Source organism: Strix uralensis, chromosome 1 (genome assembly GCF_047716275.1).
Source record: "Strix uralensis isolate ZFMK-TIS-50842 chromosome 1, bStrUra1, whole genome shotgun sequence".
NCBI classification, from domain to species: domain Eukaryota; kingdom Metazoa; phylum Chordata; class Aves; order Strigiformes; family Strigidae; genus Strix; species Strix uralensis.
In genome coordinates, this window is record NC_133972.1 from 15,222,928 (window position 1) to 15,250,843 (window position 27,916).

The 27,916-nt window shown below is 38.0% G+C and overlaps 1 protein-coding gene across 1 annotated transcript in view; it reads left to right on the forward strand.

Moving 5' to 3' along the window:
• The first annotated feature begins 304 nt into the window (after positions 1 to 304).
• CNTNAP2 (contactin associated protein 2) overlaps positions 305 to 27,916 on the forward strand; it is a 1,208,535-nt gene continuing 1,180,923 nt past the window's right edge. The window contains exon 1 of the mRNA XM_074892371.1: positions 305 to 476. Within this exon, the coding sequence (XP_074748472.1) occupies positions 380 to 476 (97 nt within the window). The 5' untranslated portion in view covers positions 305 to 379. The remainder of the gene's footprint in view (positions 477 to 27,916) is intronic.

Here is a 27,916-nt window from a genome sequence, read left to right on the forward strand (position 1 = left end):
GGGATTGCTTTCTTAATTTTTCTTTCTCTCTTCTACAATCCTTGTTATTTGATACTTGCTTGCTTTTTTTTGTTTGTTTTTTTGTTTTTCCCCCCCGCCCCCCCCCCCCCCCCCTTCCCCTGAGAAGGAGGCACAGACACACACAAACACAGAGAAATAAGGGAAAGAAAAGTACCGGGACTTATCCTGCTGCTGCAAACCCAGAGATAGCAGACGAAGAGGGGGGTTGGCTTCTACCCCAAGGTAAAGCCCTGCCCCCTTTACCTCCTCGCCACCTCCTCCGAGAAAGAGAAGGAGAGAGAGAGAGAAGGGGCCAAAGTGGAGAAAAGCAGGTCTTCTGCGGCTGGCATTTGGAGTACAGGGAGCCAGGAAGTGAAGGATGGTTGTGGTTACCCGAGCTGGCTGCAGGGCAGCTCTCTTCCTCTGGATTTTCAGCAGCATTAGCTGCAGAGCCAGGACTGCTCTGCCTGCATCTCGTAAGTACCCTTTTCTAAGATGCACAATTTCATCTCTGCAAGAAGCCAGAGGGGAATTCCCACAACTCTGGGAGGTTGATTATTTTTTCTCTGCTGGTGAATCTTGTGTTTGATTTTCTGCGTATTTGTATGTATGCACTGAGGTTTGATACTGTTCGCAATGTTCCCCCTCAGATCCTCTTTAGTGTAGATTATTTCAGTGGTAGCTGGTGTGGAAAGTTGAAAGACCTGCTCTGTGATAGAGTCTAGATTCTGCAATGGAGTCAGAGGGGGGAAGGAATCAGATAGAAGCTGTTCAAAGTTTAGGGGTGGTTTCTGTTTGGTCGGTTGGTTTGTTTTGTTTTGTTTTTTCCCACCTTCCTCAGAAGGTATGCAATTTGCATTTGGAAGTACTTCACTTCCACAGTTGTGTGAAGGAAAAGAGAAGATGTGAGCAGTTTCCATAACTAGCGTTTCATCAAGGAGCAGCAAGAGAAAATTTTGTCTCACTTGAAGAGGGAAGAGTGATGGTGAGTTGATGAGAGGGAACTGAGCCAGGACAGCTTTTCTTGAGAGTGAAGTTTTGCTTCCCATAATAAAATGAGCAAAGGTATTTTAGAGGAGACCAGCAGCTGCCCACCCAGGGAGGCAGAAATAGTAGAGAAATTATCAAGCATCTGCTGAAATGCTGAACTTCAGGCCAGAGGAGTGCAGAGCACCTATACAGGACCCAATTCTGCTATCCGTATAAAAATGACAGAGTACTCATTGATTTCAGTGGGTGTTAGATCAAATCTTTAACATTGCACTGAGCTGTAGTTTCCAGCAAAACATTTGCAGGTAGATGTCAGTGTTAAGTATTTAGTTGTTTCTCTTCAGACCATGTAAAGCATTTGCCATTTGCAAAGTATTTTTGAAATGCATACTGAAATGAAGCAGTGCGTTTTTATAGAATCGTCAAAAATAGACACTACTGTTGACTTCCTCTGCTGTTTATAGAGGCAAGAAATGTCCTGAGATGTTACAGATAGATGTGTTGGGATTGTGTGTATGTGAATGGGGGCTGATTCTACTGAGCAAGCAGGGAATTGTCTTAGAATGTAATGTATATACTGCATAGAGATCTGTGTGGATCATTATATTTATTTATTTATTTATTTGTTTCTTTGGGGGACGACTGAACAATGCGATGGTTAGGGAACTGGAGCACTGCTGTACTTTCTCAGTGGGTTTCTATCTGTTATCATCTGGTACCTATTGAAAAAAATAAAACAATGTTATTGTTCCAGGATTTGCTTACACTTAGACATTTATTTGCATGTCAACAGGAAATGTACAGCACTGTCTGCATTGTATCGAGGTCTCAGAGGCTATAGGATGTTCAGTTATTTTTCTACCTTTGATTTAGGAGAAATATTGATCCTGAGGTTTACTGCTTAGTTTTGACCGGCTATCTAATTTTTCTTCTGAATATTATTTCCTCATGGTCATCTCTCAGGCTCTGCATAACAGGAATATACAGGGGAAAATAAGATTTATGATTTAGGTTGTCAGAAATCTGTTCCTGGAAAACAAAGTTCCCTGTACTGCTTTTCTGTAATAGGATTTCTGAGCTTCTTTTTGTCATTCAGTAACTAATGGCTGTAGTTTAACTTGAAAATGACCAGCAGTGGGTTATCTGATTACCCAGCAAACAAATCTTTAACTTTTGAAAGAAGTTAGTTGAGAAGTTAATGGTTGTAGTAACATCACTATAACCAGGAATTTCATGAATAAAGGATATATATAATCTTAATTACAATTTCCTCATATACATTTACATCCTGATATTTTTTTTGGCTATTCAAAATTTCTGATTATTAATTCACCTTCCAAGACCTTATACACCACGCTCTTTATGTAGTATATAGCATTTCATTTCTGACTCACCTCTGAAAGTGAAATAGAGCTAGATTTGTTTACTGGAAACAGAAGTATAGCTAGAAGTACACGTCAGCCTTAAAATTACAAAAGGAGTGGTCACATTGCAGTACATGCTTAAAATTCTTGTAAAGACGTACGGGTACTTGGGAAGTGGTACCACAGTAGGAACTCAAGTGCTGTGTCACAGTGTTTTGGTGCACCACTTAACTGGTTATTCTGTTGCACGCTTTGGTATACAAACTGGTCACTGTGCTGTGTTTTCTGGGATTGTTCTGTCACTTTGTATGCAACTGATTGTGAATGGCATTGGGGAATTTTGTTCTCCTTTGACAAGAGAATGCACTTAGTTTTTTATCTCTTTTTTTTCCCCCCTCATCAGTTGATTTTGAACATCATATTGGGAATACTCCTGAAAGAATTAAAAATTGTATGAAATTCAAGTTTGATGTAAAACTGATTGCCAACCACATTTTTTTTTTTCTCCTCCACTACTACTTTATGTTTTGACTTTGAAGCAATTAATGACAGCAAATTTATTCTTTACAGTATTTTTTAGGAAGCATGTAAGATTCATGGTGTACAGTGAATTACGAATCCCTATATATGAGCTTGCTGTTCAATATTTTCTTACAGTCTACTTGTGCTGACATAGAAAAAGATACAGTTTTTGGAAATAATAGATTTGAACATCACCTATGTCAATATATTGCGTCTCAAAAGTTTGTTTACTTTGCAAAGTCAGTTAATCTATCTCTGTCATTAAAATAATGTCTCTCAGTAATACTGATTCAGAAGTGATCCTGTTGAAAGCTTTGTATCTCATTCAGTTTTATCTCAAGATGAAGTGGGTGTTGAAAGCCCATCTTATAGTACAATAAACACACACCATGATACAGTATCACACATGCTAATACTCAGATCTTACTGTAAATTTTCTTCATAGTCACGTTTTTCATACCTTGGCAATAAATTCTTCATATTCCTGCAGTTTTCAAATCAGCATAGAGGGATCAAAACACTCTTAACTTCTGGAATCAAGGCTAATGAACAGCTCAACCAGGAGAGGTCATCACAAGATAAAAAGTAACACGGAAAATACAAATTTAGTGCTTTATAGTCTTTTACATGGCTTAAAGATGGATTGATAAGAATATAACTATGGGTAGACTACCTTTCACTTCTGTGCTTATAAAAAAGCCACACAAAGCACCGACCTTGTGTTCTTAATGAGAATGTTAAAGGGATTCATCATAGGATCATCTGCTTCTCTATGAAAGCAACTCACTTAAAAAGTAATTGTCTTTCACAACTAGGTTTTATTTTTGGTTGTGTCTGTTTATGTGCAATGCAAACCTGATCAGTACAGAACTATTAAAACTTCTAGTTCTGATACTTTCCATGCTTTTGCAGTAGGTCCCATACCACTGCTGAACTTGAAGTTTAACCCCATTTTACAATAACTGAGGCAGAAATCAAATGAGGGGCAGGTATAGTAAATCATTAAGATTGGTGTATAAGCAAAAATATGCATCTTTTAGCTTTGACTGCATGGCACCCAGACTTTCCTTAATAGATTGTGTAAGCAAGAAAAGTATTAAAATAGCGTAATGTCCATTTGAAAGAGCAAGGCGTTATACAAGAAACTTCTTTTCAGGAGTTCTGGACTACATAGAATTATCTGTCCCTCCAGTTCATGGTACTTGAATGTTGGGTATGTGAGGATTTCATATATTCTATTAGATTCACATTCAGGAATAGTTCTCTTCCAGACAATTTTTCAGACATAATGGTATTTTGTGAAATCTGGTCAATTCCAGTTGTGTTTCTGTTACATCGGATTAATATTTCTTAGTTTTGGTCCTGTTGTCTGGATGTAAACTCAGACATCCCGCAGAATTTAGTTTCAAGTATACCAAATAATTTTCATGTAGGTTTAACATTTAAGAATTTTTCTTACCATTGGGTGTCAAAGCACTTACAAACATTCTAAACTTTTAAACTAGGGCCTAAGTTTCCTCTAAGACCATAGGATTTCATAACATTAAACATTTTTCTTTTAGAACACTTTAGCTGTAAATTAGACCAAAATTTACATCCATCATTATATAATACCACTGTTATTTAAGGTGCTATACATCACTATATAATAAAATTAATATTCAACAGGCAAACAACAGTTTGTTAAAGGTTATTATTTAACAGCCTTGAACTGAGTTACTCAGGGTGACTTTTTACATGAATATGCTTTTCCTAGAACAATTCGTTACTTTACATGTGAATGAAATAGTAATAAATAGTGTGCTGATATTTCCAAATTGGTGACAGCATCTAAAGCCTGTGCTGGTGCTGAAAAGCCAAAGTTTCAGAGTCCTTAACTTTTGTGTATGCAACTTCGCACACAGCCTGATTGCAGACATTTGTCTATATACAGAAAGTCTGATTCAAATGTTGATGTGGTCAGTGGGCATTGAATCAATTGAAATGTCATTGAATTAATGTTTTAAAAGCTGGGTTTTGCTTGACTTCTTTTTGCTTTGCTTGTATTTTTAGTTAATTTATTTTTTTAAACTGGTGCAATAATATGGAATAAGGCACAAAAAGTGCTTCAGTAAGTGATCCAGTCTGCAAGTAAATTTGAAAGTGAAGTTAAAGACTATGAATTGAAAACTTGTCTCTGTGAACACTGGCTGTTTCTCTAGTAAGGACATGAGAAATATTTTCTGATTAACTCTCATTCTTTTACTCAGGTAGTTTTAACACATTTGAAATATGCAGTTGTGACAGGAAATCCTTTATATATAATATATTAGTCAGACATTAGAAACTGTAGATCTACTTGGATATCTCACATCACTATGGATCTGTGACAGACAGTAGGTTTTCCTATAGGAGTTCTATAGGAATTTCAACTTGGATCTCTAAATCTTATAAAGCATCAGATGTTATGTTCAATGTTTAGTAATCACAGCAGTATTTAAGGCTTCGTAATACTCTTAATGCTTGGGGCAATAACAAACTATGCAGGGGCAGTAACAAACTATGGGGGTTTTCTACATTTTCTTTTTCTACATATGCAGCTGATCTACCTCAGAGCAATTTGACTCATAAGTCAAACATAAGATAACTAGTTAAATCTTGACATGTGCCACCACCTGTGTCTGTATTTCCTAAATAGCAATCATGCTTGGTCTTACAAAAGTACATGGACTTGCAAATGTGTTTCAGTCACTTCAGACAGAAAATGTTAGAGAAGCATCAGTTATCTTCATCAGTTGAAGCTCTGAGTGACTTCTTCATTTTGTTAGTCTCCAAAATTTTAAAGAATATATTTAAAATTATAGCAGTGTTTAAAAAGAGGTAAATTGATTGAGGCATGATTTCCAAAATCCACATGAACATGGGATCCTTCTTTGAAAGATCAGGAATATCTGTGGGACAAAGAGTGCAGTCTGATAGCTTGAGTCTTCTCCCACTGAAGGAAGTCGAAGTTGTGCCACTGATTTTAAGAACTGTGTTACTTTTTTTGTCAGTGAGAGGTTCATGATTCAGTCCATTGGTATGAGATACTAGAAATGATTAAAAGGTTCTTCAGACTTCAGCCTTTGAACTAACATTGATTTTATCTGTATTACACTTCATTTATTCAGCTACTTCATTGGCACTGCATAGATAGATAATCCAAGACCACCAGCTAATTGTAGAACATGTTAAATCTCTAAATTTGGTGGTGTGGGAAATTGTGGTAATCAGTAATAATTCTTTTGAGCCATTTGCAATTCCAGCTTTGAACATATCATAGTTATATTAAAAGCATTCCCAAGACTGATATTTGACATTTACAAAAAACTTGAGCACATCTAGGTTTTGATAACTCTGCAATTTTACAAGCAACTTTGCAAAGTTGAGACTTTTCCTGCCTGAGAAATTGTCTCAGTATTCATGCACTGCTGTAATAGCCAGTCATTTCCTATTTGTTCCTTAAGCTTGAACAACTGATAATTCAGAGCAGAAAAGGATACTGACATTCACATTTACCTCTTTGCTCTGCCCAAAACAGTCTAGAGATTTTTTGGCTTTACAATCTCCTGCAGAGGTGGTTCTTTCAGACATCTAACTTAAGTGGTTATGCTAAGCCCACTGAGGGACTGAAAGATTTATTTACGCTTATAGTTCATAATTTGATGTTAATATTTATCAACATCTAAAATATTTATCAAATATTTTCTTTTCAGCTGTATACACACTCTGAAAATATGTTTTAACTAAATCATGGACTAAGATCCACTCAACATAGCTAGGAACTTTGTTGCTGGTTTTGCATTTGTATCAGTAAAATCTCAGGTTGGGTTACAACTTTAAATGCATAAATAAAATAAGGAGATAAGAGTCTTTCTAGTAGCCAGGAAACATTTGAACTGTTCTAACCAAAGAATTTTCCATCCCACAAACAAATGTGATATTTTAGAATGAACATTTATTTTTTGTTTCTTTAGAATATTTGAAGTCCCAATTTGAAGGGAAAGTAACTTTTTCTTGTAGAAATTTAATGACCTGTTTAGGTATCTAAATATAACATAAACATTCTGTTTGATTTTGTAAAACTGCTATATCATTTAATATTTTGCAACCTTAGCTCAGGGAAATCAGCCATGTACATGTTACATTTCTCTCTACGTTCTCTGTTCCTACAATGTAGGAATTATCTGCCTATAAGCATTTTTTGCATCAAATCCAGAGATATGCCATTGCCCATTTTTTTATCACCTAAATGGTGATAAAGCCTTGGCTATGTCTCCGATTGATTGCTCAATCATCTTGTATACTTAACACTGATACTTATTGTGAAGCCAATGAAAACCTAGAATTTAGAGGGAAGGAATTCAGAAGAAGATTAGCAGATGAGCTGAGGAGGCTGCAAGGGTCCAATTTCATAAGGCGTAGCTGTAATAGAAAGTTTGCCAGAGAAGAAAAGGAAGAATTACTGACATAATGAATGGAAGCTTAAAAGTATATGGGCCTAATGCAATGGGATGCAAGGAACTGCAACATATTTTAGGTTTTTAGTCTTACATACTGGGTTTAAATGTCACTGGTATAAAGTTCGTGAAACATAGTTTGAAATGCAGTTAAATTAGGATGTGCTTTTACTCCCAGTTGCATTTATGGGAATAGTAGCAAGACTGTGGTTGGGGAAAAGCCCTATGTATTAAAACCAAACCAACAAACAAGAAAACAAAAATATTTAATCTACACCCTGTTGACTCAGTTTTCAAACAGAGGTACCTTACTAAGATCTCTAGACTCTGTCCAGATTGTCAATGAGACATAGAAAGGGCTTTTACATGTTCTTTTCTTTTCCCTGAATACAGATAAAAATTCAAATATCTTTAGAGAGATGAGAAAAATGGAAAATAAGGAAAATTAATTTTAAAACATAATTAAAAATGAACACTAATGGCCTCCCACTAGTGTTCTGAACCATGTTGGAAAAAAGGGCATGGAGGGGAGGCTGAAGAGAGGTTGTCTCCCGTACAATGACAGTGACATGGTTTTTTTCTGCTGATGAATGGAGTCAGAGGGAGTAGCTTTCCCTGTCCACAGCATTAGCATTGCATTAGGAGAAGAGTGAGCTTCTGTGAGAAATGGAGTCAGAAGAATATCCTGCACAGGGCAGGCTCTGCTGGCTACATGCTCCCAGGCTTCAGCAAGCTGTACTCTCTAATGTGTTTTCTTTCAGTTTTACATCCAAAAAAATTATGCTACTGGGCATACTGTCAGTTATATGATGAATGGCCTACCTGCTTCTTCCCTGGTACAGCCAAGCTGTTAGAAATGATAGTGGAATTCCCTATGGTATTGAGATGGTATCCATTACAGTTTCAACCTTCTTCCAAAAACACACACCGCCAGACCACACTCCCATTTGCTTCTGCTCTTAATTTATTTGCCATTTCTCACATACCTCCTTTCTCATTTTATTAATCATCTTACTCCCTGCTCTCTGCCCTCTCCCCACCCTTTCCTCCAGCAATAAACTGACTCCACTGACTTCTCTTGGATTTTCATTGATTCATCACCATATCAAGTAATTTGCTGAGCCTGAAACTAAGGGAGATTGTCTTCATTGATTCCTGATTAATTCATCTGTATGTGAAAGCTAGGTACACAGGTAATAACTCAATTGAAATTCCTTCACCGCTTAATTGCTGTGCCATAATCCTGGCATGTTAAATCAGATAATCAGATATTATGAATGAAGTTATGATTCATTTTTTCAAAAACAATTATTAGAATATCGTTATAAGGAATGCTTTTATTAACTCTGTTTATAATTATGCATAAAACACACTTTCAGACTTCAGGTCAGTACAGTGCATATATATTGTATGTATGGAAAAAATTGTGTCAAAGGAATGCTGTGAGTGAATCATGGTCCCAAACCTACATATTCATAGCTTTTAAGGCCAAAAAGGATCACTGAACCCAGCTACGGTGAATTGGTAGGTTGTGTTACTACCTTCATCTGCTTTACACATCATAGAATCAGTGATCCACAGAATGGTTTGGGTTGGAAGGGACCTTAAAGATCATCTAGTCCAACCCCCCCTGCCATAGGCAAGGACATCTTCCACTAGACCAGGTTGCTCAAAGCCCCGTCCAACTTGGCCGTGAACAGTTCCAGGGATGGAGCAGCCACAGCTTCTCTGGACAACCTGTTCCAAAATTTCTTTCTTCTACCCTCTTTTAGTTTAAAACGTTACCCCCATAGTATCACTACACGCCCTGCTAAAAAGTCTTTCTCCATCTTTCTTGTAAGACCCCTTTACATATGGAAAGGCCACAATAAGCCTTCTCTTCTCCAGGATAAACAACCCCAACACTCTCAGCCTTTCTTTATGAAAGGGAGAAGCCCTCTCACCATTTTTGTGGCCTTCCTCTGGACCCACTCAAGCAGGTCCATGTCCTTCTTACGCTGGGGACCCCAGAGCTGGATGCTCCAGGTGTGGTCTTACAAGAGCAGAGTAGAGGGGGAGAATCACCTCCTTGGACCTGCTGGCTATGCTTCTTTTTATGCAGCCCAGGATGTGATTTGCTTTCTGGGCTGCAAGCACACATTGCCAGCTCATACCTGATTTTTCATCTGCCAATATCCCAAAATCCTTCTCCACAGGGCTGCTCTCCATCCATTCATCACTCAGTCTGTATTGCTACTGGGGATTGCCCTGCCCCAGGTGTAGGACCTTACACTTGTCCTTGTGAACTTCATGAGGGTCACATGGGACCCCTCCTCAAGCCTGTCTAGGTCCCTCTGGATGACAACCTTTCCCTCAGGCGTATCAGCTGCACCACTCATCTTGGTGTAATCCACAAACTTACTAAGGATGCACTCACCCCTACTGCCTATGTCATTAATAAAGATATTTAACAGTACCTGTCCCAGTACAGACCTCTGAGGGACACCACTCATTACTGATTTCCATTAGGACATTGAGCCATTGACTGCAACTCTTTGGGCATGGCTATCCAGCCAGCCCTTATCCATCTAACAGTCCATCCATCAAACCCATGTCCCTCCAATTCTGAGACAAGGGTGTTGTGTGGGACTGTGTCAATGGCCTTGCAGAAGTCCAGGTAGATTACATCAGTAGCTCTTCCCTTATCCACCAATGCAGTTGCTTCATTGCAGAAAGCCCCCTGATTTGTCAGGTGTGATTTGCCCTGGTGAAACCACGTTGGCTTTCTCTAATCACCCCGGGGTCATCTATATGCTTTCACATAGCTTCTAGGAGAATCTGTTTCATGATCTTCCCAGGCACAGAGGTGAGGCTGACTGGTTGGTAGCTCTCAGAGTATTCATTTTTACACTTTTTAAAAATGGGTGCAATGCTTCCCCTTTTCCAGTCACTGGGGACTTTGCTTGACTGTCATGACTTTTCAGATGTGATGGAGAGCAGCTTAGCAACTACATCTGCCAGTTCCCTCAGGACCCTGGGATGCATCTCATGAGGTTCCATGGACTTGTGTATGTTGAGGTTCCTCAGATGGTCTGGAACCTGATCTTTTCCTACAATGGGTAGGACATCATTCCCCCAGTCCCTGCCTTGAGATTCAGGGGCTTGAGAGATGTGGGAAATGCAATTGCCAGTGAAAACTTGAGGAAAGAATGTTGTTGAGTACCTTGGCCTTCTCCATGTCAGTTGTTACCAGATGTCCTGTCTCATTTATAAGGGGGGTACACTTTCTTTTGTCTTCCTTTTCTGACTAACATACCTGTCAAGCTTTTGACACATTTTCTCCCAACATTGAATGTCTCTGTTTGGAACTATATTCTTTATCCTAGGTTTATGACTTTACACATGTCCACATTAAAATGCCTAATATTTTCTTTTACCAGCTGACCTAGATGTCCCAAGCTTGTGACATGTGTAAATTTCAATTTCAGGTCATCTTCTGCTTCAAAAAGCATGAATTTTTCTGCAGTTAAAATAATAAAGATGTTAAATAATAAAGGATTGAAAATCAGATTTCCACTGGTTCTCACTGAAAACCACTCATTTCATTTGTTACTGTTACATTTCGAGATATTTAGGATGTCACATTTACAATAATTCTGTATCTTGGTTAAAATAGCATACACTGCCAGTCAAATGCCTTCAGAATTTGAAATGCATACTTCTATAGTGTATGCAGAAACAGATATAAATGCATACATATGCAAATTTGATGTGATCCAAATTTGTCATCTCAACAAAAAAAAAGCCTTCAAAACATAAGGATACTTTGACAAGATCTATTTTTTATAAAACCATGTTGATTTGCACTAATTACATTTGCCTTCTTTAAATTTTTATTAATCAGGTTCTATTATTTTGTCTAGCAGCAATGTCAGTTGGAGCAGCTTGTAATTATGCAGGTCATCTTCTTCAGTATGCACACCGTACTTTCTTTCAGTCTTTTGGAATTTTCTTGGTGTTCCAAGGGTTACTGAAAATCAGCAATAACAATGCTCAGAGACCTTCTCAGATACAGGTTGCCCTGCTGGTTTGAAACTGTCTAGCCTTGTTAGCTTCTGTTCGACATCTTCCTCAGTTTTTATTTGAATGTAAATTGTTCTGTTGCCACTCTGGGATCTGACTATGCAGTCTTGTTTGTTTTCCTAACACTGTATGTTTTTGTCTTTTCTGCATGATTGGCAATTTCAACATTGTATATAGCAGTCTTTTGGTATGGATCCTTTTTCTCCTCATCTCTTCTCTCACCTCTTTTTTTTTTTTTTTTTTTTAAATCAAATCTGCTTTTTTAATTTTCTTCTTCATTTTTATTTTCCTTATGTTTTCTGTGCATAGATAAATTAAGCCTTGTATCTTTTTGCTTATAATTTTTTTATATTTGTGATTTACAGAATGACAGAATGGTTGAGGTCATAAGGGACTGCTGGAGGTCATCTTGCTTGCTCAGGCAGGGTCACCTAAAGCAGGCTGCCCGGGACCATGTCCAGAGAGCTCCAGATACTCAACAACCTCTCTGGTTCACTCTCCTCTCCAAGGAGATACTCACAACCTCACTGGGCCAGTGCTCAGTCAGCCTCACGGTGAAAAAGTTTTCCCTGGTGTTCAGATGGGATCTCCTGTGTTTCACTGTGTGCCCATTGCCTAACAGGTTCCTCCCAGCCCACTTCTCCAGCCTGTTGAGGTCCCTCTGAATGACAGCATGACCCTCTGACATATCAGGCACTCCTCAGAGGTTTGTGTCCTCAGCAAACTTGCCAAGGTTGGACATCATCCAGATCATTAACAAAGATGTTGAGCAGGACTGGACTCAGTACTGACCCCAAGGGTACACTGCTCCAGCTAGACTTCTGGGCATGGCTGTTCATCCAGCTTTTAAGCCACTTCAGTGTCTACTCATGCAGTCCATCCTTCATCAGCTTTTCTATGGGGATCTTATGGGAGACAGTGTCAGAGACCTTACCAAGATCCAGGTAGACAATTAACTGCTCTCCTCTCATCTACCAGGGCAGCCATTTCATCATAGGATTCTATCAAGTTGATCAAGCATGGCTTCCCCTTGGTGAAGCCGTGCTGGCTACTCCTGATGATTTTCTTGTCTTTAATGTGCCTGGAAATGGTTTCCAGAATTAGCTGCTCCATCACCTTCCCATGGACCAAGGTGAGGCTGACAGGCCTATAGTTCCCTTGGTCCTCCTTCTTGACCTTCTTGAAGATAGGAGTGACATCTGCTTTCCTCCAGTCCTCAGGCAGCTCCCTCAATCATTGTATGTGTTGTCAAGCATTTGCTAAAGTGTTTTTAAACAATTCCCATTCACAGTCAAGTTTTTCTGTTTGAAGTCTTAAATCCTGAAAAGGTTTAGCTACTACTACTACTAATATACTTAATAATGGATTTATACCTCCATCAAGGAGCAACCAAAATATGTCATTAATACTGGAAATAGATATACAGAAAATGTTTATTTAGAAAAAGATCTAGAAGACTAGCAAGAACCCTATCCAAGACCAAACTCAGTAGGTCTTCTGTGTTGAACTATGCATTTAAACAAGTGCTTTGAAATAAGCCTGAAGACATCCAAACATTCCTCAGTAAGTCTTTGATCATGATAAACGTTTTATTAAGTTCTTGACTGAAATGGACAACCATATACATAAACATATATTAGAACCAAAGTAAAAGACTACAAATGACTATTCAGCTACAATTCTTATTATTGAATGATAGTATAATAGAAGTGTCTGTTCACTATATTGTTGATGTTAATGACCCTAAATTTCAGCTATAAATGGATCATTATTAGAAGTTCTAATCCTAACCTATAAATCAAAATACTATATGCATATAATTACGTGTTAAAATATTTTATTTTAATTTTTTTTTTCTAGCCTGGAAATACTTGCACCTAGTTTAAAAAAACATAAATTAATGTATTTGAAAGAGACTTTCTGAAATAAGTGAGCAAATAGTCTTTCCATGTACACATGCATACAGAAAATGAAGTTATCTGGGTATGTATTAGTATACTGGTAACAGATATAATGAAGTTGCACTGAGTTGCTCTTGAGTTGATGGCAGAATCTTGCAGGGAGTTACATAAAATTTTTGCTAAGTTTTGAGGCTTTACATGCAATTCCATCTGGGACAGGGGATGTTCCTTCAGTCAGGGACAGATTACTTAATAAGTCCTCTAAGTTCAATTTTAATTTGACAAAAGGGCAATAAAATCAGAATCAGGAAAAAAGGCATGCGATACATGTTTCTCATCCAGTGATGAATTTGGAACATAGTCTGATATTTGCAATACGTTTATTATAAATAACTTTTAAATAGCCTGAGTTATTTGAATATAGGTAGTATATTCTTTCCCTGTCTTACACATTCCAATGTCCATGGAGGAATAGCTGCCATGCAGAGATACAGTTATCTTTCAAATTCTTCCACTGAACCTGGTCCACAGTTTCATAATTCTGCCCTGTCAGATCTTCAGATCAAAGGTGAAGTTACTTAATAATGTACATAGTGAATTCTTGATAATGTTAAATTCAAATGCATTTAGAGTTAGTCAGGCATGTAGGAAACAAAGCCTTCTGTGTTTGGGATCTGCTGTGTATAGGAGGAAGAAAAAAAAGAATTATTTCTCTAAGCAGAAAGCCTTCTGTGAATTTGGAGTTTCAGAAGAGCTATGTGAGGATGCAGTGTCCTGGCAACAGTTCTGGTCTAGTAAGTCTATGGTAAGGTCTAGGGTGGTGCTTGTGTTGGGGAGTGTAAGGCAGATGTTTGTTGATGTCTGGAATGTGATTGTGAAGTATTGCTCCCCACTGCAGCAGATGAGAGAAGCCCCAGGGTATAGCTGCTAGCGGCAACCCGGTGCAATGTCTGTATGAAAGTGTCTCATCATTGCAGGAGAACAGTCCAATCTGCACAGAATGAAATATGACATATAGTTGTTACACACCAATAACTTAATTAGATGGACCAATGTATCAGACCATTCTTTTTAGACCATAGAGATGTTATGCTTTTTTTTTTTTAATAAATACTTCCATAAATTTTATTATCAAAACGTTTTTATACATCTTACTTTCTCTCATCCTAGTGTACAGCACCAGTAATGACACTGAATTTCAGCAAAGTTCCACTGGAGTTTTTTTACTGTATCAGATCTGAGAATTTAGTGCAGTTTAATTAGAGATTTCTCAGTTGTATTCCAGACACCAGCTATTTATCTCCAGTGGCTCTTTGAAATGACTCTGGTTTTCATATAAAACTATTTGTGATGAAAAAAATAGTCCTCACAGCTGAAAGACTTGAAGTTGTCTAAGTTCTTTTTTGGTGATTTAAACTCTTAATATTTAACCATGCCAAGGCATTTAATTGAATGACAGTAGTCGGATCTTTACAATAGGAAATATTGCAAGTACTGTGGTGTATTTTAGCACCTTGCTTATATCAGTCATCTTCTCTTTGAGGATTAACATTGATCACAAAGTTCTTTTCGGTGGACATATCTTGTGTAGATGAACACAGACATAATTTTGCAGCTGACACCAAAGGTCTAGACACTTCATGTTTATTATCTTCAGAAAGCTTTCTTGAGCTTTCTGGGAGTCTCCCCTGTAACTGTCCTATTTAACTGAAATTCATATATTTATATATATATAGATATATGAACTGATTGGCATCTGGTATTACCAGACAGTGAAACTTTGAGGAAGAGAACCTTCATGAAGCAGACCTTTTTTTCTGTACTAAAGGCAAATCAAGCTAATATGGAAATGTTGACAAGTAACTGGCAAACTACTGTGGATAGACCTATGTAGACATATGAGTAGATAATGAGCTACATTTCTTTTTTAAAGTACAGCATTTTAAAGCACAATGTATTTTAGCAAAATATGAAAGTTTGCTGTTATTGCACAGTGAAATATATTAACAAAGACTGTCCACTTCAGCTAAAAATATATCCAAACAAAACTGTCCTAGATTATGCAACTCCTATAATCAACCCCTTTAAAAAGCTACCAAAGCTAAACCTCAACATGGCATTCATACAACAGCAACCAACTGAATGTGTATCAAATGTTTCACAGAAATTATATCTATATCAGCCGCCTTCTGCTGGCCCACTTTTCATTTGAAAATATGATTACCCTCATTTGATCAAATTACAGGCTGTGGAAGAAAGGTGCTATATTATGAATTCCATCATCTTTCTAATTTTTTTGTGTGACATTATTAAGCCACAGATTCTATGAGGCAACTCAGTGATTCTACTTTTTGGGGTTTTAACCAGGAACTAATGTGTTTCAGAAGAGTAACTGTACATCAGTGACACAAAACTCATTCGTAAAATTAGAGGGTGGTCCACTCTTTAAAATTTGTGTTTGAACATCTTTTCCAACTCCCTTAGAAATTCATTGATTTTCATTTTTGCTTTCCTATGTTTACTTCTTTCCTACTGCATAGTGTTAGGCTTCCGGTTGGTCACATGGAATGGAGAAGTGAAAGGCACATGGTATTTTTGGTATAGAATGACTCAAACAATCATTTTAAATACACCTTTATTCTGCAATCAAACATCAGTTTCTTTCAGAAGATGACGAGTGCTTGTACAGTACCTGTTAGAATGATGTTTTAGTCCGTGACTGTAGATCACAGCCACTCCATCAAATAACACCTTATGTTTTGTAACACAAAAGGTTTTGCCATCCTTATTCATGCCTACTGTTCCACTGCTCTCACAGGGTAATGCACTGGTCAACATGGATCAAAATGGCAAAATCTAGGAATAATTTCTTAACACAGTCCTTAGTATTAAACCAAAGGACACTGTTCATTATTCATGACTTAATGACTAAAAAGGAAAAGTTTAGAACTTTTTAAAATCAAGTCTTAGGTTCTGTTTTAGTGAACGGAGCTTGGAACAATACAAAAATAAAAAGTTCTGTTTGCTTTAAGTAATTTGCTATCATAGTAGAGAAGTACACAGAGAGATGCAGAGACATGCTCTGCCAGGTGTGCAGTGTTTTATGCTAATCTGATGCAAGCTGGGCAGTTCTCCAAGCTAACAAGAGCTCCAGGGAGATTTTTCCTCTCATACCCCCATACTATCAGCTCCTGAGGAAGCTCTTGCAGTTAAATGGAGCCATTCCTCTTGTGATTTAGGTAGTACTTTTAAGATGCTGTAGGAGTGTTCCTATAGCCCATTTTCAAGCCCCACCCTTAGAAAGAATGTCATGAAATAGTGTTCACTGAGCATCCTGAATTCATCATTCACAAAAGCCAGGTTATTTAAAATAAATTAGTTCTAGAATACAAATATAGAAATGATTGTTGGGAAGATTATAGAAACAAGTGAAGGACAAAAATGGAATGTGTTTACTCAGTATTTGACTTTAAATGGAAAAAATGAGAAAAGTAGAACTGTCTCTTATTTATATTTTTCAGAATGAGACACTTTAATATTTTGCAGAAAAGAAAGAAAAGCCTTATGATTTAAAAATTATTTGGGAAGATTTCTGAATAAATGATTAAAAAAGAGAAAAATTCCAACTTGATTTTGCCTTTATTTTGGAGTTTTTTTCCTGAAATGTATCCCTTTCTTTCCAAATTAAGCAAATGGTTCCAGAATCTCAGATCCTGTATTGTTCTGACTATAATGCTCTTTTTTACCGTTTTACATTCCCCATTCCATAAAACTATTCTACTTTGAAACCCCTGTATTCTTGGAGGTGATATGAACATGCTTTCTGCACATCGCCCTCTGGGTGGCTGAAGAGGGAATGTGCCTGCTTTTCTCCATCATGAAAACTACAGAGCTTTTGCTCTAGTTTTCTTTCCTTACCTATTTGTCCGTGGGTCATTGAACAAATAGAAGCTGAAAAAACATCAAACAGATAAAAAAATCAAAGCTGCGCTCAGAATGAGTCAATTAACTCCAGAACAAAGATCTACTCAGTGAAGCTGAGAAATGTGTGAAAATAAAGGCCTGTTTTCATTAGATACATCCTTTGGAAATCTTCATTTATTGCACTTTAAATAGCCCCTTTTTGTTTCTAAATGATAAAGGACGTCAGGGTGGAATGTGCCAGTGGGAGAAAGAAAGAAGATTTGACATAAGAGGCAGAGGGTCAACTTATACAAGTTAAGTAATATTCAAGTTTTAGCTTTCCCTTGAGCCTGCCAGTCCTTTACCATTTTGTTATTTTTCCATTGAGAAAATTTGGTGTCAAGGATTCCCAGGCTTATGAGATCAGATTTGCTTGAAAAATATGGGGAACAAGAGTGGAGTAGTCATAGTGCCACAAATCATCCCTTCAGATGTAAAGCATTTTCTAATGGTTTCTCTGTGAATTATGTTGAATGTTTTCATTATACAGTAGGATGTTGCTCAGTACTCATGCCTTTGCAGAAGGGCAGTGTTGCTGCTTTAGCCACTGCAGGTGTTTGACTGCAGTAAAATCACTCTACTTCTCTCCTCTTAGAAGTGACATCTTTCCCTCCATGTTCAGCAAAATTAAAATACATTTTCAGTGCATAGCAATCTCTCAGATTGTCTCAGTGTCAGCCACTATTAATCTCTTTATATGGAGCCGTGAAGACCACCACTCCTCTTGTCTTGCCAAGTGTTCTAAATGTGTCTCAGCATTGAATGAATGTCCAGTGAGAACTTGATCCTCTTCCTGTTGGTTGCTGATGAAACCATCACTGACTTCTATGAAACTACCCGTGAATCTCTAAATTTTAATGGGTAATGTCATCAATCAAGGGAAGGAAAAGAGAAAAAGACAACGACGTGATGGTCAGTGCACTGACAGAAATATTTTCCCCCTGTTGCAGAAGCAGCTCTGGTTCCCTGCTGTGTAGGTAGATCAGTCAGTCAGTATGAGGGTAGGTAGGTCAGTCAGACCAACACACAACCTCTACACACCAAGAACTATCAAAACACTGGTGCTGGTCCTTCTTGTTGAAAGATATAAAAGGAAAGGTATCACTGGTAAAAGACACATTGAAGCAGGTTGACACTCTCAGAATTCTGGAGCCAGAGAGCATTTGGCAACAGGTACTTGCATGATATCCTTTATATTAGAAAATAGCCACAGGACCCTAACTTCTCTGAGTCCCTATTTTCATTTTATTCTTACTGATCTTGAAGAGCTTTCAGCAATTTCTCTTCTGCAGGTCACTACTTTTAATGTCTGACAAATGTTTCTGTTGCTGGGGTATAGTGTTTCCAAGAAAGATGTGGGAATGATGGAAAACTATTTGTTATGGACTTGCAGAGTATGCATACTATTTGCTTATGTCTCTCTGACTCTCATTTGTGTTGAGTTTATGCACTGTGCCAGTACAGGATTGATGACATATAGTAATGCTGATGTTTCCTCTTGAATAAGCCTCTGATTTAAGTGGCACTGCTGGACTAAATGGACATAATATCAGCATTAAATTGTGGTGGGGTTTTTTTTTTATTTAGAAGTCACTTTGAGATTCGTATTGTAACCAATTGCAATAATACTGTGTACTGTTCTATCTAACTGAAGTAGCAAGATTTTTTCCTGTCATCAAATTTTAATTGATAGTCCTAAGATAATAAGTAGGATAATAGTACAAAGAAATAAAGGAGAAGTTGATAAGAAATGAAGCATTCAGATGGCTGGCAATATTAAAGATAGACAGTAATTATCCTCCTCTGATAGTTATATGAAATCTGATTGATGTTTCTGTGACCATAGTAAATGAAGCATGTTATTTTTGCTTTTACTTTTGAGGTTGTTTTGTATCCTGCTTGTAAATTCCTAGGAGTCATTAGTGCAGTGTATTAAAGGATGGTAGTTATGTTAACTTATTTTCTGCCTTCTCCTTTCCCTCTGTCTGCACAAATGCCATCTGTCCCAACCAGATTATGGAACAAACACTGAAGTTAATTTCCTCTGTTGTGTGGACAGATAGGGATTGAAGAGCTGTGAGCTTTAAAACCTAACTAGTAGACAGGATCCTGCTTCTTCTCTTCCTTTATCTCTTTGCCTCCTTCCCCTGCTGCTACTGAAGTATGTAACATCTCTCCCCCTCCCCTTTTGATCGGTTTGCTGACAATCCATTTGTTAAACAACCCCTTCTACTTCTGGTTCAGAAGGAATCATGAAATGGTTTGTGTTGGAAGGGACCTTTAAAGATCATTTGGTCCAACCCCCCTGCCATGGACAGTGTGCTCAAAGACCCATCCAACCTGGCCTTGAATATTTCCAGGGAGGGAGAATCCACAACTTCTCTGGGCAACCTGTTCCAGTGTCTCACCGCTCTCCTTGTAAAAAATTTCTTCCTTATATCCAATCTGTCTAACAAGGCTAGACAGCAGTAGAAATATGGCCTTAAAGAGGCTAGAGGAAGACGGTTGTTGATTTCAGGCATAAGGAAGTAATATAATTTTTTCTGACCAATTCTGGCCTGGTCCCTACTATTGCTTCAAACCAGAGGAGAAGATGCATTTGGATTTTAGGGCTGGTAGGCATATCTCTCTGATTTCTGAATTTAATGACTTGCTATGTCATTAAGCCAAGTCCCATAGAATTGCTCCTCCTAGTCTTCACTCATGTCTTTCTCTGTATTTATAAAAATTTTTTAGTAAAGAATTATCGTTGCCATAGAGGATATTTATATTCTGAATTAAAAAGTCGCTCCTCTTTGGTTGCTGCAGATTTACCTTTCATGAAATACCAGCAAAACCATTATGTCCATTGTGAAGCATGCTCAGAGAAGGGAGTTGATTTTATTTTTCTCCTCACTGGGAAAGGAAATTGCTTTTGGGTTTATATTAAATCTGAAATGCGGTAGCTCCAACTATGTAGTTTTCATCATGTTGTGATGCCATGTGTGTATATCTTGAGGGCTTTTTGTAAAGGGCAAAAATGCTTCCTTTCTTATAAGCGCAAGGCAGAGATGATCATCTACTATAATATCAAGGCAAAATCTACTATAATATCAAGGAATCTTTCTCACGGAAACCCAGAATGGACTTACTTTACATATTAATGTTGACCATTTATATAGGCTGCATTGAATTAACAGAAGAGAAATTATCTTGTAGAAATAAAATCCTTTTGCTACTTCTAACTATTTTCCTCTAGAACATAAGCAGTTGGTAATAAGAGCCTTTTTTTTTTTTTTTCTACTGACCATATTTCACTCTTAGAAAAGTCAGTACTTTTGTTTGTCTTGAAGAATATTGTGAAAAGTCAGATGAAAGACTGGAATCATTGAGCTTGAAAGTGTTTAAAGAGGGAAGTCTTCTGCTAGATTCTTGAAGCATTTAGATCTTGGATGTTAACTTAGAAATATGGCAGACAAACCACGATACTCTGTGTCTTATTGTAAGTAACCCTGTCTAGTGAGTCAAGATCTAACCCAATGCTCAGTGGAGACAGACTTTTAAATATAACAACTTACCCGAGTACTTCACTTGGGAGCATGTATCTGATTTATACAGCTGTTGAGTCCTGCAAAATATAGTTGAAGACAATGGGGACCAGGTAAGCCAATTTTTACGTTCTGAAACAGGGACACTCAGAATTTCAGGCATATCACAAAAACAGACAAAACAAGAATAAAGTCTAATGAATGAGGATTCTGACCCAAAGTTATGACATAACAGTTCTTTTTAATTCTCTGACCAAGTCTAGAAAAGGAAGACAGAACCAAACTGGAAAGACCTAGAGATGTGAGTAAGTACTGAAATTTCAAACATGACTCAGATTCAAAATTCAGTGGAGTGAGGTCAGTCATTCTAGGTCAGACATGTCCCTGCACATATTCCTCAAAACACTGCATCAGGATCTATTTGGCCTTTTTTTTTTTTTTTTTTTCTGATGTGGGTGCACATGAGTTGTCCCTTTCAACTGCTCGAGATTCTTTATATCATATATACTTTATAGTGTTGATGTAGGAACGCATCCCCCAAAATGTTGTAAGAGGACATGGTTGCAAGTAGCAGCTACACAAAAAGTGCATGAGTAACTGAATAAAAGGAGATAAATGCAAAAACAAAGAAAATAAGACATAACTGTCAACTGAACTATAAATAAAATCATATCATAATTATGAGAAACCACAACAGTTGTTCCAAGTATGCTTGTAGGAGTGAAAAGAACCTATTGACAAATGTCTCATTTATGTAGAGCCACAAAGATAAGCACAGCGCTGAGAATTTCTCAGAGAATTTTCAGTGGAATTTCAGTGGCATGACTGGCATTTTATCACTATTCATACATTTAAGACAGTACTCTGCTTCCCAAAAAGAAAAATATTATTTACAAGTATAGCCTGTTATTTGTACTTATAAATCAGTGTATGCCATGCTTTGCTTTAATAACTCTGATTACAGAAAGAAATGAACATACAGTTACGAAGTATCTCATAGTAAGTCAGAATATAAAGATGTAAATGCTTCTAATAACATGCAAACAGTATATATCAAAGGAAAATTGTTCTGGTGTAGGTTTTAATAAGGGCTATAGTTACTTTTCAGCACTCGTGTGTAATGCTTACAAAGTTTTGGTTTTGTTCTTTCTGTCTTTCTTTTGCCCCAAACAGACATTTCAAATAATTTAAATGAAAAGAATTATATCATATTCCGTGAGATTCTTATCCTTTGATTTTGGCAGAGAATCAAGAGGGGAAAACAAGACATCTTCCCCAATATTCCGGGGGGCAAATCCATAGCAGTATGTGAGATGGACCCATGAAGAGTTGAAAAGATGTGAATATGTTCTGCCTGATGTTTTATGATAGAAGGGATGTGGAGACCTTAAGGGCAAGGATCAGAACTTCCTTCTGTGTAATATTCTTGATATTTTTCTGAGGAAGATTTAATGGACTACCAGACACATTTGCAATACATAGGTAATTTGTAGCTGGGGTGTGTAAAAATCTAATATGGAGGGGAGCTCCCCTAAAACTGTCCAGAGGCTGTGAGTAAAGACAGAGAACCTGGGGCTGTGTGGTGGTGCAAGCCTTACCCCCCCCCCGCCCCTCTTTGTTGGGCTGCTTGGTGCTAGGTGCGATTCCACCCACATTCCCTGAGCTATACACCAGTCTGTGGAGATAAGGACTGACAATGTTAACGACCCTGGCTCCTGCCCCTCCCGATTGCTCGGAAATGGTTAAAATGGCCCATCAACTCCTAAGGGCCTGGCACACCTGTGCCTGGGATGTGGTCAAATGGGAACAATAAGAGAGTCACACATTAATCAAATTCTTTTGTAAATGCTGGAAGGCACCAGAAGGTATTTGACAAAAGTCAATTATCTTGGACCCTATAAATTGCGACCACAAGGGAGACCCTTTGAGCTCTCCTGGATCGCAGTGGGCCTGTGACCAGCATCTCCCCTGAGCTGGGACGCCTCTCAGGTACCAAACCCTTAAGGTGTCGTCTGCTCCAGACTGAAGGCCAGGGCGAAGTCCCCCGCTCGAGTCTCAATTATCGCCCGTTGAGGAATGCCAAGGCATTGTGAGTATTTGCTCTAAACTCGAGAGGGAAATTTTCTTTGAGCTAGCTTCTCTTCACTCTGTGTGTGTGTGGGTATGTACCCTTGTTTCTGTGTGTGTATGTCCGTTCTGTGTTCATTCTACTGAATCCAAACACCTTTGTTTTTGTATGTTTGTCCATTTTGTTATGTGCATGCATGTGTATATATATATATAGGTACCGTTAAGTAAGTTAGTGTGAATCTTGTCATTTTAGAATCTGAATAAGTCGCTTTTCTTTCTTTTAGTATTTCTATTATTGTTTTATAATAATAAATTGCTGTTAGTTATTAATAAAACTAGATTTCTTACTAAATATTACCGTGTCAATACTTTCATCCGCGACAGGCTGTTATGGTTCCCTGCAGTTTTTATTACACATTACATGTTTTGACCACTTCTGTAGATATAAATGGAATAAATATTCAAACCATTTGTAAGAATGAGCCTCAAATGTAAATCTGACCATGTGTTATATATGCCTTTAAGAAGAGAGAGAGTGGTGTGCACAAAACATTGATTATAACACAACTGATGACAGCAAAATTTTCAGTGATGGATCTCTAGTTTCTTTCCAGCAACATTAATGTTTTCATAAACCATATTAAAATAGTCCAGTCACATTGTGTACAGTTGTTGTGGTTTGAGCCCAGAGAGCAACTGAGCACCACGCAGCCGCTCTCTCACTCCTTCCCCCTCAGGGATGGGAAGGAGAAGATGCAACAAAACGCTCAGGAATTGAGATGAGGTCAGGGAGAGATGATTCACCCATTGTGGTCACAGGCAAAAGACAGACTCCTTAGGGGAAGAAAAAGAACATCAGTTTAATTCAAACACCACCACTACCACCACTTAACAAACAGAGTAGGACAGTGAGAAGCATAATGGCATCTTAAAAACACCTCCCTCCCACCCCTCCCTTCTTCCTGAGCTCAACTTTGCTCCCAGTTTCTCTACCTCCTCCCCACCAGCGGTGCAGGGGAGCAGGGGATGGGGGTTGCAGTCAGTCCATTAGGGGGAAGACTCATCACACTCTTCTCCTGCTCTAGAATGGTTCCCCTCTTATGGGAGACGGACTTCCATTAACTTTCTCCAACGTGAGTCCTTCCCATGGGCTGCAGCTTTTCACGAAGTGCTCCAGCATGGGTCCCCACCATGTGTTGCAATCTTCCCAGCACTGAACTGTAACAGCTGGGGCTTCTTCCCACACAGTCTCAGCCTTTTTCAGGCACAGCCCCCTGCGCCGGCATGGGGTCCTCCACAGGCTGCAGGTGGGCATCTGCTCCTCCGGTGATCTCCATGGGCTGCAAGGGGACAGCCTGACCTCTCACCATGGGCTGCAGGGGCGTCTCTGCTCTGACGCACCTTCCTCCCTCCTTCCACTGACCTTGGTGTTTGGGTAGGTCTCCTCCTTGCAACTCATTACAACCCAAAATCCTCCTCTCAGATTCCCCATCTTAAATATGTTACTACAGAGACGCAGCCATCATTGCTAATTGGCTGGGCCTTGGCCAGAGGCAGGTCCAACTTGAAGCCAGGGAGCTCTGAGAAGCTTCTCACAGGGGCCAGCGTTGTAGCCCCGTCCCCGCTACCAAAACCCCGCCACACACAAACCCAACACAACAGTGACTGTTACGGAGCATTTATGAAATCTGACTTTTGTAGAAAGGCACCACAGATACTTTCAAAGAAGGAACCTGATTCCGCCACAGATTCACTCTTAAAATACAAGCTGTGTATTGTTCCAGATTTGTTTAAATTGAATTTAATACACATAATCAATTGGGCTGCCAAATGGACTTTATACCTAAAGCCTGAGATTCTGAGAATAACTCCTCAGCTAGTGTAATTTCTGTGACTTGAGTAATTTCATGCTTGAAATAATAAGGGACCTCACTCTCATAAACTTAGTAAAGATGAGGAAAAAAGATAACATGAAAATAACAAACATTGATTTCTAGGGACATAATAATAAATAAACAAACACCAGCAAACTTACTTGAGGTTGAATTGTTAAACGTATTTTTGCTGATGATTTCAGAAAACTAAAGGTGGAGCTAGAATAATACAGTGTGCTTCATTGTCTGACAGCAGGACCAGGGAGAGTAGGAATCTGAATATGTAAGAATTTATTGACTTCTGCGTAATTCTCCTATTTTTTTTTTTTTTTTCTTAGCTATCAGGCTTGTTTCTAGATAGGACGAACTCTGCAGAAGTTAGTTCTTAAGGATTTTTAGTTCCAAAGGTTACAGTCTGTTCAAATCAGAGACACAGATACTGATTTATCTAATTGGTACTGAGCGATGAATTTTAGAATACACAAAATCTGTCCATCTTAATCACCTGGCTACATTTTTTAAAAATGGCAGTAAATTAAGCCATGAAATGCATGTGATTTGAATGTCACATAGAAGGTAGAGCTGTCAGTTAAATTTTAGTTTTCTTTGACTGTTAAGTGTGACATTTTGGCTGACATCAGATGATTTTAAAAAAATTGTGGAGCTTACAAAACTATAATAGTATCCAACGAAATTGACTAGAAATTCAATCTATAAAGAATGGATAATTTAGAATATGATAATCTTGTATCAGAATGTCTTCAGATCTTTAAATGCTAACTACCACATATATTTACGTAATTTGAACTACTAGTTAATATCTTTCTTCAGAAAAACTATTTAACTTCTATTGTTCGTTAAAACATCTGCACTTCCAGTCCATAAAATCAGCAGAGTAATATGCATCTAACATTATTTTAATAGTTATTAATACATGTACAGTTAAAGACATTTCAGTCATTGATCTGGAAGTCAGAACTACTCATGTTTTGCAATGGATTGTCCATATCTTTGTAATTTAAATTAATGTTATACTTGACAGAATCATAACAGATGGTCTGATGATACCAGATAACACAGTCTGAGCACTATCTCCTCAAGACCAGTTTTCTTGAAGCACTGGAACTTGTAGCAGGGTTCAGAGGATGGTTTAGCCACACTTTGGTCATACTGAAAAGTCTATATTTTTTAATATCGGGTATGATTTGTATGTGATTTCTAAATATATTTTCAGTGTTTGTTAATACCATAGAATATACTGCTTACATCACCAAAATATTGCACATTAGTATGTCATATATTACTACACTTTGAGCTAAGTTTTATGTTTCATACACTAAACAAGTAACTTGCTATGAGGATCTTTGATAGATATTGTTTCTGAAAATCCCTTTTGCTGCCAAAGTTTTGCCAACTTTTAAAAACCAAAACATTGGAGACTATCTTGGCAAGTAGATGTATCAGAACAATATGGCAGGTACTGTGGAACAGCTAACTGCCCCATAGCTTCACTGCTGGGCAGTGGTGAGGAGGCAGCTCTGGGTTGGTGTATATGGAGTAACAGTCTACAGGTAAATAAAATGTCCACTAGGCAGTAAACATCCACATTCACTTGTGGAAAAATAATCTGGAAGTCAGCTAAAGAATAGGATAAAATACCTTAGGGCCAGTTTTACTTTGAAGGGAACACAGTGCCTTCACAGGGAGCCAGCATCACAATATGAATAACTCAAGATTGTTGCTGAATTATGTGACTGCTCATAAGATCAGTAAGGACATAAGCGATATACCTAATTGATTGCTGATATTCAGATGTGCATAAAATATATGTGAACCTTCCACTCCTCAACTGCAGATCAAAGTCCACTGGGTGCTTTACTAATTTTGCTGTTAATTCAATTTCCAGGAGCAAGGGAACAGTTCATGAGAACTGCAGTTTGAATCATCAGGCATAGTATTCTTCATTCCAGCCACAAGAGGCTGCCCATTTCTCCTTGAGGTTCCTGGCTGGGTCCTAGCTGCGCAGCTGTATTAGAAGTGCAGGGAATTGTTCTGTGCAAGTGCAAGGATTGATGCCCTAAAGATCTTGTTGCAAAGAATTGGGAATTTTTAAGCTGACTGATAAAAGTTTTAGGGCAGACCTAGGACCTTTTCCCAGAAGTGATTATAAAATGGTCTGAAATGTTTCAATGAAAGTTTTGACAAGGAGTTGGCCAGCTGACACAGATTGAGAAGGAAATTGTGAATACACAGTGGGAATTTTTAGCTCCCTTTCATAAAGGTCAGAGGGGATATCAAAACTAATCAGAACTCTTAGGACGTGCTCATTTGATCAGGGACTGGATATGCATTGACTGATACTAAGTAGGGGATTGTTAACTGTAAGGGAACTCAACCAGGGATTTGGGAAAGCAGGTCAGCTAACCTCAGCCACTTCCTTTTGACAAGCATCCGTTGCAGGAGTTCTTTCCAGAGATGTCCTAACAAACCAGAATTAAATAAACCAGAATTAGAAGTAAATTTGGATGCCTAATCTAAGGATGTCTTCTCAGGTATGGTGTTCTTACTTTCATGTGCAGTAAATAAATACGCCTTTTCCCATCTTTTTAACATTCGTATGGGGGATGTACTGTCCTGTTCTTAACTGAGAGTTAGCTGAGAGGGTTGGGGGTTTACACCATCTGGGTTCCTGCTGCATGAACTAATGAAGGCATAACCAAATTAAAACCCATGTTCTTTTACAAAATATATGGGCTATTAAGTCCTCAAGCCATCTTTGAGTACCAGTAGGTCATAGTTTTTTTTAAAAAAAATCTGTCTAAAAAGTTCTCTCAGTGAGTGACTTTCTAGAAATTTGTAGAACAAACAACATTTTCCCCCAGGCAGTTAATAGTTAATTTTCAGCTGGATACTTATTTTTTACAACAAATATATGAAAGCAGGCTTCCTCTTTCAAATAATAAGAGGGACATTATGCTTCAGATCAGTTTTTGTACAAGAAATAAGTCAGAAAATGAATCAAACCACTATTTTGCATTCAACAGATCATTTAGTAAACAAGCATAGAAATTAGAACCCTATTGATATGATAATACGTAACTACAACTGTACTATTTTCTGGATCACAAAATTTTAATTAAAAATAGTAAAATACTAAGCCAACCT